Source organism: Myxine glutinosa, chromosome 6, assembly GCF_964187855.1.
Source record: "Myxine glutinosa chromosome 6, kmMyxGlut1.1, whole genome shotgun sequence".
Lineage (NCBI taxonomy): Eukaryota > Metazoa > Chordata > Myxini > Myxiniformes > Myxinidae > Myxine > Myxine glutinosa.
In genome coordinates this window covers 105,469,524-105,481,880 of record NC_136266.1, presented here as the reverse complement: position 1 = coordinate 105,481,880, position 12,357 = coordinate 105,469,524, and the positions used below count along the sequence as shown (strand labels likewise).

At 44.5% G+C, this 12,357-nt stretch overlaps 1 protein-coding gene across 3 annotated transcripts in view; it reads right to left on the bottom strand.

Moving 5' to 3' along the window:
* LOC137430140 (active breakpoint cluster region-related protein) overlaps positions 1-12,357 on the bottom strand; it is a 102,239-nt gene that overhangs the window by 26,419 nt on the left and 63,463 nt on the right. For all 3 annotated transcript variants that reach the window (XR_013623840.1, XM_068120749.2, XM_068120750.2), the window contains exons 8-13: positions 8,990-9,127; positions 8,238-8,359; positions 7,891-8,059; positions 5,269-5,391; positions 4,888-4,963; positions 4,040-4,144 (exon numbers count right to left, since the gene is read on the bottom strand). Coding sequence is in view for 2 of the 3 variants with exons in the window: in XM_068120749.2 (XP_067976850.2) it covers positions 4,040-4,144; positions 4,888-4,963; positions 5,269-5,391; positions 7,891-8,059; positions 8,238-8,359; positions 8,990-9,127 (733 nt within the window). In the remaining variant the exon portion in view is untranslated. The remainder of the gene's footprint in view (positions 1-4,039; positions 4,145-4,887; positions 4,964-5,268; positions 5,392-7,890; positions 8,060-8,237; positions 8,360-8,989; positions 9,128-12,357) is intronic.

Here is a 12,357-nt window from a genome sequence, read left to right as displayed (position 1 = left end):
CGGTAGCCACGTCAATTTGCTCTGCAGGGAAGTTTCACAACCAGTAAAATGCAAAATCATAAAGTGAAATCTTGCAAAATTTACTTCGCGTTAAAAGCTGGTATTTACAAGACATCACTCGACGATTTCCAGCAATACGTTTGGAACATTTGACCAACGCTGATTGGATCAGATGTGATAACAACAGTGTGGTTATGAAGGCATTGATCTATTCCGAGTCGGGGGTTCAAGGCCGAAAGGTCAGGAGGTTACAATGTGTACGAGACAGTATTTTCCTTCCATGCAAAGATCCTGTTCAAAGCCAACCACTCTCTCTGGTGGTGGAATGACGACCAGAGTTTCTCTAATCCGAGTGGTGAGATGACGGGCAGAATGAAAAAGAGAAACTTGCTCTTTATTTGCACAATGTTTCCTGTTTAGCACAGCATTCCAATGAATGTGCAAACAGCTGCCAGCCTGTCGTTTGTGACACACACACTCGGGCTTTCCGGCCACAAGCTATGCCACCACATTGTGGTTTCTCCATACTTTCCTCCATATCATAATACTTGACTGTATTAAGTTAGACAAATATTCTCTATGGCTCATATCATTATATTAATAGATGGGGGCTTAGAAACTGCTGTGCAAAGGAGCAGGCCAGAGGTTATGATGAATGCCAACTAGCAGAAGGTGGAATATGAATGAGGAAGCACTCCATCATCATGTTCCACTGGAGAGAATAAAACAGGAAGGAAAGAGCGATTGTGGAACGACATGAAAAGGACAACAAAAATAGGATTGAATAAAAAGGTAGGCCTCAAAAAGAAGGTACACAATGTACCGGAATGGGCACAAGAAGTACACAAAACGTTACAGATCATTATTGCAGTTAGAACTAGAACGGCACTCGGTAGAGCATATATAGTCACGTGAAAAAGTAAGTACACCCCATGTAAAGTTTTCACTTTTACAACATATTTCACCATCCAGCTATTTGATCTTCATTTCAACAATATTGATAGATAAAGGTGATATAATATAACAAATATCATGAAACATTTACATTTTGTAGTCCATTGTATAATTTAAATAAACATAAATGCAAATTTCGCATGTGGAAAAAGTAAGTACACCCCTACATTTATCACTACTTCAAATACCTAAAATTAGAATCAGGTGCACCAGCTCAGGTGCAAATGATTAGAACATCGTTGGAGAGGATCTTGGAGGAACCTGTCTTATTTAAACCTCAGACATTTAGTTTGGTTTGCTCTTTGTTGTTGAAGTGTGCAGCGTCACCATGCCTAGATCAAAAGAGCTCTCTGAGGCCTTCAGAAAGAAGGTTATAATAATAATAATAATAATTCATTTATTTTGTATAGCGCTTTTCCAGAAGCCCAAAGGCGCTTTGACAGAGTGGAAAACATAATGCATAACAATACATGAAAACAACAATTGCAAAAAGACAAGAATCAAGAAAACAAACAGCAGCGATATACGGCATATATATAAGACAAGAATCAAAAAGACAAGACAAGAATCAATAGGGAAATATTTAAAGCAAAAGGAGGGAGAAGGAGAAGAGATAGTCAGGGGTTAAATGCTGTGGGTTGAATGTTGAATGCAGCGTTGAACAGGTGGGTCTTTAGTGATGTTTTGAATGTGGTGAGTGAGGAGGAGTCTCTGATGGTGTGAGGTAGTGAGTTCCAGAGGGTGGGAGCAGCGATGGAGAAGGCCCTGTCCCCCCAGGATCTGAATTTGGTCCGGATGGAGGGGGTCAGGAGGTTGGTACCAGCAGAGCGGAGGTTGCGGGTGCCTATGAGTCTGGGAAGGGATTTAAAAAGATCTCCAAACAATTTGAAATCAATCACTTGACTGTCCGGAAGATCATCTACAAGTGGAGAAGATTCCAAACAACTGCCAACTTGTTCAGGCCAGGCCGCCCCAGCCTGTTCAGCCCGAGAGCAGACCGCAAGATGCGAAATAAGTCTCTGAGAACCCCAGAATGTCATCACGGGACCTACAGGTAGCTCTTGCCACTGTTGATATCAAAGTGCACGAGTCTACCATTAGAAAGAGGCTGCACAAATTTGATCTACATGGGAGGTGTGCCAAAAGGAAACCTTTGCTGTCCAGAAAGAACATCAGGGCAAGACTAAAGTTTGCCAATGAACACCAAGGCAAAGACCAGCACTTCTGGAACAATGTGCTATGGACAGATGAGTCAAAGGTAGAGATATTTGGCCACAGTACCAGAAGACATGTTTGGCGAAAACCAAAGACAGCATTTGACCACAAGAACCTGATACCAACTGGAAAGCATGGTGGTGGAAATATTATGGTTTGGGGCAGCTTTGCTGCATCAGGGCCTGGGCAGCTCACCATCATAGAATCCACTATGAATTCTTCATTGTACCAGAGGGTGCTTGAGGATAATGTGAGGCCATCTGTCGGAAAGTTGAAGCTCAACTGAAGGTGGACCTCGCAACATGACAATGACCCTAAACATACCAGTAAATCCACCAAGGAATGGCTGAAAAGAAAGAAATGGAGGGTTCTGGAATGGCCAAGTCAAAGCCCGGATCTAAATCCCATCGAGATGTTGTGGGGGGATTTGAAACAAGCTGTGCATGCAAGAAACCCCTCAAACATCGCAAAGCTGAAAGGATTCTGCATGGAGGAGTGGGCAAAAATTTCTCCCAGTCGATGTCAGAGACTGGTAGACAGTTATAAGAAATGCCTACTTGAGGTTGTTTCTGCCAAAGGGGGCAATACCATCTATTAGAGCCAAGGGTGTACTTACTTTTTCCACATGCGAAATTTGCATTTATGTTTATTTAAATTATACAATGGACTACAAAATGTAAATGTTTCATGATATTTGTTATATTATATCACCTTTATCTATCAATATTGTTGAAATGAAGATCAAATAGCTGTATGTTGAAATATGTTGAAAAAGTCAAAACTTTACATGGGGTATACTTACTTTTTCACGTGACTGTACCTCCGCCATAATGAACAGTTTACGTTTTGCAACCACTGATAGGGCGGACCTGGATTCGCACCTGAACCAAAATCGAATCAACTCGTCCTTGCCTCCACCAAGTTTCCCCCGAATCCGTCCACAACCTTTTGAGATATCTTGTTCACAGACCAACAAACACAAACAAACAGACAGACGGGGTTGAAAACATAGCCTTCACTCACCTTTGGTGCTGGAGGTAATAAGGAGGTGGCCTCAAAGGAGGGACTGAATCTCGGCTTTATGACCCCGTCTGAAGGGCAGCGTGCTCTGAGATGCAGTGCCCTATGCCGGCAATCTAACAGGCTGGCAGCCTTTGTCAGATTTGACTCTACAGGAGAGCAGTACGCAGACTGCCGATTCAGCCATCCTATCATCACTCAGCTGACAATATCCTTCTTCGGTGGAGGTCTCTCATTCACGTAAGAAACTGGGCCTGACTCAGCTTAACTTCCAAGATCTGACTGGATTGGGTACAATCAAGCCGACAAGTGTTTAACCTGTGTATATTGTAAATCCAACCCTGTTGTTGGTGTTGGCTTGTATTCCTGGTGTTGGCTTAGCGGTTAGGGTGCCGGCTTGGGATCCTAGGATCCTGGGTTCGAATCCCGGTCGATCGCTGAATTAACACCAGGGGGGGTTGACTCAGCCTGACATCCTTCCGAGGTCGGCAAATTGAGAACCAGCTTTCTGGGATGAATGATCACGGTGAGTACCCCGATTTAGAATAGGTACACCGTATCCCTGCGCATCGTAAGAGCATGACCAAGGGTTGGCGTCAGGAAGGGCATCCGGCCATAAAAACATTGCCTCAAAACAGGGAACCATGATTGTCATGGGGCCCGCAAGGCTAACCCCCACTCTAGCGGGGAAAATGGCCTTAAAACGATCATTCATTCATTCATTCATTCATATTGTAAAACGTTTTAAACGATTGGATTGAACATTTTCATTCACAAAAGCAAATGAGTACATAGGAAAGGACCCGATACAATCGAGTAAAACGATAAACAACAGCAGAACATCACCCACCTTCCTTGTTAGCAGTTACTGGGATGCTGTGAACAGTCTGCAGCTTCATGCAGGTAGCCAAGAGCAACTGCACCTCCACAGAGCCGAGCGCACAGGTTTCAGAACCTAAATCACATGGAAATCTCAGTGACCAAAACTGCAGCACATCCTACGTGTGCGAGCGAGTTCAAACTAATCTATGCTTTAAAAAAAAATTCAGGCTACATTTGAAGATCGGCCTTCTCATATCCCCAAAGGAGCCGTGAGGGTGTCCATAACAAGTTATGAGTGCATGAGTGAATTTGGCCACTTAACTACACATAATGGCCAACTAAGTTTATTTTCAAACTGAAGATGACACCCAATTATTCGTTAAATACCAACCCACTATTCTAGTCACACCTCATTGCACCAGTGACGAGACACAGGAAGTCAACGCCCCCTCAAAAGGATGACATGCTCCACAATGCAGGACCTCCTGATGGCAATGCCACTTTCTTTGGAAACATCTCTCCCAGGGATTGAAAGATTCAATAACCAAGCAGTAGAGCATTTCAGTAATGCAATATTAATTATTTACCAAAGCACAAATTGGAACGCATCTCATGTTGGGCCTCAATAAGACCCTTTCACACCCTGAGCTGTCATTTCAGGAGACCCTTGACGATGACAAAGTAAGTCTTCAATGGCGAATGAATTAATCTTCGTTTGGTGCTGGAATTGAACCCGGATACCGTACCTTTTCTACCGAGAAAAGTTTCAAACGTCTCGATTTTGTGACTACTCCCGACTGCACTTATGGTTGTACCCGCTTGTTTATCCAGAGAAACTACCGTAGGAGACATGAGGGATGCTCATAACCAACGTACATTTCTTTTTCTGCGCCTCGATAAATTCGGTCCACTCGGCACGCTCATAGTCGGATGAGAGGAGGAAAGTGTAGCTCTGCACACAGAGGGAGCAAAACATTCGTTTGTTTTTCTTCTCAAGGTCACTTGTGCTTTTATTTATTTTGGGAAAAGGCAGGCTTGCGCAAAAGCAAAGTTTCAGATAAACGATACACAAAACAAATTAAAACAATGTGCACCACAACACGGGAGGGGAATCTGAAATTGAGGGACGAAGGATTTTACAAACGGTGATCAACATGTTCGTGGCCTGATGAAAAGTCAACAGTGAGCGACCGGTGTTGTTTCAATAATGATATGAGCCTTTCATATGTGGCTATAATGGAGATATCGGGAGCACACCTTGCTGTTCCTGTTGTGCAGGCGAAACGGATTGTTAGGAGACTGCAGGAGCAGCAAAAACTCATGTTCGGAGAGCTTCTTCTTCAGGCGTTCAACAGCTCGGCTGTTCTTGTTGGCAGCTTTCTGCAGAGAAAGAGGGAAAGATAGCCATTGGAATCTCCCTTCTTTACCACAAATAAAAATAGTTTTGATTCCATAGATATAGAGTCAATTTCCATGGTAATCAATGCCACTGAAGGTGGGTGGAGGTTATGTTTTCATCCCTGTCTGTGAACAGGATATCTGAAAAACCTATGGACGGATTCGGCCGAAATTTGGTCGACAGGTTGCATGTGTAACAACGAAGAATTGATTAGATTTTCGTGAAGATTCCAATCCGGATCCAGATAACAGAATGTTTTAAGTGATTCTTCACCATAGATATATGCCAAAAACCATATATAGCATGATATATAGCACGATATCTCAAAAAATTGTGGACGAGTTATGACAAAACTAGGTAGATGAGTTGCTTGGTGACAAGAACAAGCCGATTCGATTTTGGTTCAGGTCCGGATCCAGATCAGGCCCATCAGTGGGATACAAAACATAAGCTGTTCAACCTGGAGGAGGTATGCACTCTACCGAGTGCAGTTATAGTTGCACATGCAACAACTTACTGTTCTACTACTACTTACTTATTGCTATCTCAAAATAAGCCACCAAAATAAGCAATAAGTTATTTGCAACTTATTGCAAATAAGCCACCAATTCTTCCCACCTTTCTTGTGGGGGTGGCTGGGCAACGTTTTTGGCCCAATTCTTTCACTGACCATCTAGCCAGGCCTGACGTTTGAATGGAGCCAATTTGGGCAGAAATTTGTAATTTGTTCATGGTGGTGGCGATACCTCACCCACTCTTTGTGAAAGACTTGGTGAGCTATAACGTCGACTTACACACTAGCAGAAGGGACACTCATGTTGTATGTGTAACTGATAACTGGAATTTAAGCGAGGTCTGACTGGTCATTCATTTCCTGAGGGGCCAACTACCTATTGCACTCATGGAGAGGGGTTTGGGCTATTTTCTTATGTAGTACATGTATTAGGGGAAGAAAGGGTGGAGGTATGAGAGTGAATCGAGGTAAAGTAGTATAAATCAGATTGTTATCAATTATCATAGTTGAGGTTGCAGGAAGCAGATGGTTAAAATTAATCTTTCCTACTTCGTCTTTACATTTTTTGTACGATGAATCAAACCCAGGTTATCTGGCGAACTGCAGCAAAAAAAAATAAAAAATTGCATGCTGTCAGGGTCGCCCAGATAGCTCAGATGGCAGAGCACTGGTACAGTTCACCAGAGGACCTGGGTTCGATTCCTGGTCTGAGCATGTAATTTTCCCACATATATCAATTCCTTAGTTATAATCCTGTTCATTAATTTAATTATGCAAATGTAAAAGACAAACTTGCACTTTCACCTTCCACCACACTTCTTAATACAACATTAAAATATAAAGATTACAAAATAAGAAAAAATATTATTTGTATGCTCATCAATTAGATTTTTATTATATACTTCAGCTTTTTAAGTCATTCTTTGGTTAATACAATCAGGCAAAGCAATACAAAGAACAAAGTTTGTTCATACATGACCCAAAAGTCCAATATTGAGTCCAAGATAAGCGGGGAACTGCAGCAGGACCAGTGAGTGCTACGTAAAGGATTGGAGTGGTTGGGTTGGGTTGAGGTTTATGGCGAGTCTTGTACTCCGTATATGGGTGAAGACGCGAGGGTAGGGATAAAATTCCAAAAAGGCGGCCACCGATTCTGCAGAATGAACGACCTCCACCCACAAGCAAAGATAATTGCAATTTGACCATGATATCAACTCATAAGACTACAGCTGGATTATTCCTTACTCTCTTCCAAATAGTCATCTGCACCAGAATTAAATCAATGATTGAATTGATACGGTGATAATAACAGGTAGCATGCATAACCGGAGACAAAATAAAAGGAGAGCCACGACACGAGTAATGCAGGATTCTATACTTGGGGAATAATAAACATGGAATGGCTTACCAGGTATGGCAATAGACGGTAGAACCAGGAGTGAGTTTAAGAGGCAAATACATATAACGTACTTAAAAGTAGAAACAAAAACAGTGAAAGATAATTGGCTCGGAGGAGTAAACCGGTAGGATATGCGTGAGATAGTGTGTGTTCCAGTATTGCCTAATCTCTCCCATCATTATCCCTCCTCTATATTCTTCACTTGACTTGTCCTTCATTCTATGGTATGTGCACCTTGTTCTCGACTGCACAACCACTTTTCCACTTGCAAATTGATTGCAAATGTCATCTGTCATTTGTTGTGATGTGGGTTTTGATGTTGCGATGGGTGTTCGTGCACGTGGATTGGCAGAATTACTATTTTCCATATTACAAATATCCTCCATTATTATTTTCTCAATGAGCCGAGGCTTACGAAGGAGCTCTCAAGTACATTCATCACAAATAAACACAGGATATGGGATATGAAGCATCTGGAGCTATGTACTCAAATGGAAACACCAACCAGGTAAAATCCTAAATAAGACAAAGGAACCAAGTCAACTGGATATATTGTCCTGTGCTCACCTTCTCTCGTGCAATTTCACTCTTGAGTTGGGAGATCTTGGTTTTGATGGCCTCAATTTCCTGATCGGTGGAGGCCGGAATGTGAGGTGCAGGCTCTGAGTCCTCAAATGGTACGAAGCTCAGGGAGGTGAGCGGCAGGTACCATTTGCAATCGTAAGACTGCTGTTTGCTACACACACAAAATGCTTCATCATCACGTGCTGCTGCTACAGTGGGTAATGCATTCCAACTGATCAGTACATTGAGCAAGAAATAAAAATTACTCTCAACCGCCTTCAGTTTCACCTCATACAACACAAACACCTCTTCTTTTCCCTACCATCCCCAACCACCAACCCCTTGCATACCCAGAAATGGCTTTCTTGAGTTTGGTGCACAACAACAAGTTGTCGAACAGGAAGAGGTGTCGGAACTTGCGCGTGCCATCCACAAGTTCCACCAGGAAGCCATCACGTATCAACTGATGCCCCTGCATCAGCCACAGATAATAATCTTTATTAATCATTGTCAGCAAATCCACGGGATTTAATAAGAAGAAGTAATTTCCATGGCTGAGACCCAACCGTGGAGAGGTCAGCAATTCATCACAGGTTGCTGTAGGCCAGTAAAAAAAAAACATTTGGCCATGGTGCCAGAACCGAACGGTGTACTCTTGCAAAAGACACCATGGGATCATTAAAATAACCAATGTATGCTTGCAGATGGGACACCCGGCTTAAGGTTCCTCCGAAGGATGGTGGGCTGATTTATGTAAAGCCTCGTCAGACTGGATGCCATACTTATAGCTGGGCCTGGGATTGAACCCAGACTAGACAGCTCATGGATGGCATAATCCCAGACATCCACGTTATTCTGCCAGCACCAATATGTCTTGTAATACATTGTCTTGTAATACATTTTATTTTTTATCACAGAATAAATGCACTCTCATTATGATACAATGTAATATGAATGTTCATTATTCATCTCATTATTGCACTCTTTTATTATCCGTTATCGATTGGGTTATCTTTTATCCATAGATGCCGTTATCCAGCAATTGTGCCGGTTCCAAGCCTGCTCTGGTTCAGTGAATGGCAAGGCCCGACCAGCTACCCACCTCCCCACGTAGCTGTTTCTGCACTGGCTGCATCATGACGTCAGCATTGAGTTTGGACAGGAAGGTTTGAGAAATCTTCAGAGCATTCTCCAGTTCTGTGTAGTCCGAATGCGAACGAGGTGTGTGTTTCAGGAGGTCCTGTGTACAAAGAATTTGCAAATACATTGTATGTTGCAAATACAAAATAATTTGCAAATTCAAATCATTTGCAAGTAATTTTAAAGGCACACATCATGCACTTTAACAAGATCACATTCTGCCAGGTGGAAGGCCCAAGGCCCCAAAGCAGGTATATATCTATATATATCTATATATATATATATATATATATATATATATATATATATATATATATATATATATATATATATATATATATATATATATATATATAGTTGTGGATATGAGAATTGTGTTTTTTTATTGTGTAGTACATTGTAAAATATCACCCTCCTTCCTCCAATTGTGTATAAAGGTCAAAGTGCGTCCCGTAATTAGGTCTTAAACAATCACGTTAGCCAATCATAGATTTCCTCCTTGTTGGTAGTTTATTTCCTTATTCTATGTAGGTTAAGGCTGTGTCTTCCATTAATTGACACTCCATTGCACCGAATTCAAATAGATAGATCCCCTTTCATTTTCATTCCCAAAGCCCCATTCCCAAAGCCTCTACTGCCAACTGCATTTGCCGCCATTACGGCGTGGTCAGCTCGGGGAAGAAGGGCGTGCCCGCCCATCGTCATCAAGGGTGGAGCCAGAGAGCCCGTGCCCACCAATCAGGGCCGAGGCGAGCTCACCGGCGGCTTGATCGCCTGAGGCGTTATATAAGCGCGCGCGGAAGCCTTTGAAGGAGTTCCAAGAAAGAGTTGCGCCAGAGACGGCAGATGATCCCAGACGAGCCCTCAGAGAAAGAAGGGAGACGCGTCCTGAGGTGAGCCAGAGAAGCAGCTTTGGCTCCACCAGTAGTTTTGGCTCCACCAGCAGCTTTGGCTCCACCAGCAGCTTTGGCTCCACCGGCAGCTTTGGCTCCACCGGCAGCTTTGGCTCCACCGGCAGTTTTGGCTCCACCGGCAGTTTTGGCTCCACCAGCAGTTTGGCTCCACCAGCAGTTTTGGCTCCACCAGCAGTTTGGCTCCACCAGCAGTTTGGCTCCACCAGCAGTTTGGCTCCACCAGCAGTTTTGGCTCCACCAGCAGCTTTGGCTCCACAAGCAGCGTTGACTCCACCAGGCAGCTTCGACCCGTTACCCCGCGGGAACCAGATTGCGGGGGCATCGGTGGCCGTCGAGGTCCAGCCCGACGTCCCGTGCGGGATCAAGCCCGAACCATCTGCCCAGCTGAACCTTCCCATTCCTCCTTCCAATCGTCCCTGCCTTCATTCCCCGTTCGTGTGAGTCCGTCTTTGTTTGTTCTGTCCTGGGTTAAGTAAGACTGCATAGGTAAGCTAAGTTTCACTGTGTCCTTCTGGTCCGTCCCTCTTTCTGCTTTATTTTATTATCTTTCCTCCTCCTTGGTTTCTTTTGGTCCTGTAAATAGTAATAATAAATCATATTCGTATTTCCTACCTCTTGTCTTCTTCTTCTTCTTCACATCCGTCGTCTTTGTCTTTTCCAAATTGAATATCTGTGGCACGATTTGGCCAGCCTTCAGAATTGGGTTAGTCATTGTTAACGGTTCGGGTCGCGGCTGCCATCCGCTCGGCAAATTACCATCTTATCCGCGGTCACGAACGAAGCTGCTCACCGGCCTTTTCGGAGGTCGCGGTGCAGCTTCAGGGACCCCGTCGGTCAGTGACAAACGAGGGGACTAATCCCCCCTCAAAGGGGAACCATAGGCCAACGTTGGGTTCCATAACAATTGGTAGTCAGGAGTTGGGATTCGAACCTGGGACTAAATTTATTTAGCCCAAATTTTGGACACCAATTGTGCTATTGGCCGTAACAATTGGTGTCTGGGAGTGAGATTTGAGGCCCGAACCAAATTTTTAATAACTTCAAAAAATTTGGTCAAAAATTAAGAGTGCCCGAAATTGTTTTATAAAATCCTAAATTTGGAAATTGTGCCATGGATGGTCAAGATGATCGGATGCCGGTGGGGGAACTAGAAGAGGGGTTAGGGGTAACCCAGAACCAGAGGGAAGAAATGGAGGAGAGCAATGAGGAGGTGGTTGAGGAGGTGTCAGGTGCACAAAATGGCGCCCTCGCGCACGTGGTTGAAGGGACACAAAATGGCGGCTCGCACGTGGTTGCGGGGACCACGCCCGCGGCACCAATGGGCGTGATCCAAATGCAAGCCTTCATGGCCCAATTCATGGTGGAAATACAGAAAGAGAACGACAGTATGGAACGAATGGAAAACAGAATGAGGGCTAATAGTGAGCAATTGGGAGCAATGAGGGACGAAGCAAGGGGTACCAGTGAGCAATTGGGAGCAATGAGGGATGAAGCAAGGGGTACCAGTGAGCAATTGGGAGCAATGAGGGACGAAGCAAGGGGTACCAGTGAACAGCTGGGAAATAAATTTGAGGGATTCGGAAGCAGATTAGGGGACAAACTGGGGGGCATGGTTGGCCAAGCCAAATAAATTAATGAGGGGTTAGAGAGGGACAGAGACCGTGGGTTGAGCGAGCAGGTCCCAGGGGTGCACGAGGAGGTAACGCGGGTCGAGGAGCACTGGTTGGGCGAAGTGGAGGAAAGCGCGGGTTACAATGACGGGTATAGAGATCGCAACCCGGGGTATTGGGCAGCCGGCGACCGCTGAGGTAGGAAAGAAAATTTTATTAAAGCCAGCGGTCGTCGAGGTGAATAAAGAAAGAGCAATAGTTATGGTTGAAATTGAAAAGACGACGGAAGTAGCCCGGGAATTGAAGGGAGAGATGGATATTGCTCAAAGTCTAAATGCACATCCTGATGCCGTACTTGCTAATCCTTATAAAGATTTGCAGGTGCGCGTGGAGAAGAGGATCCCAAAGGTGAGACGGGCTGTATATGGTGCTAAGAGGTTTTTCGGCAGAGTGTTTGGTGCGAAGAGAATTGTCGCGCGATTGGGATCGATATGGCACCCGGGCGTTCGTGGAAGGTTCTTTGTGTGCTGTGTTAAAGCGAATGGCACGCGTGTGAAAAAAAAGTGTGCGTCAAGGAGTGAGCGTGTTACGAAGCGCGAGTGTGAAACCGAGTGTGAGCGAGAATGCACATCGGGGTGTACGGAGTGTGACACGGAGAGTGAGTTGGTAGTGGCGCGAGTGCGAGAGGGCACATCGGAGCGCGAGTGTGAAACCGAGTGCGAGCGGGAATGCACGTCGGGGTGTACGGAGCGTGGAACGAAGTGTGCGAACGGTGAGTGTGCGCAAGAGGGTGCGCGAGAGGTGTG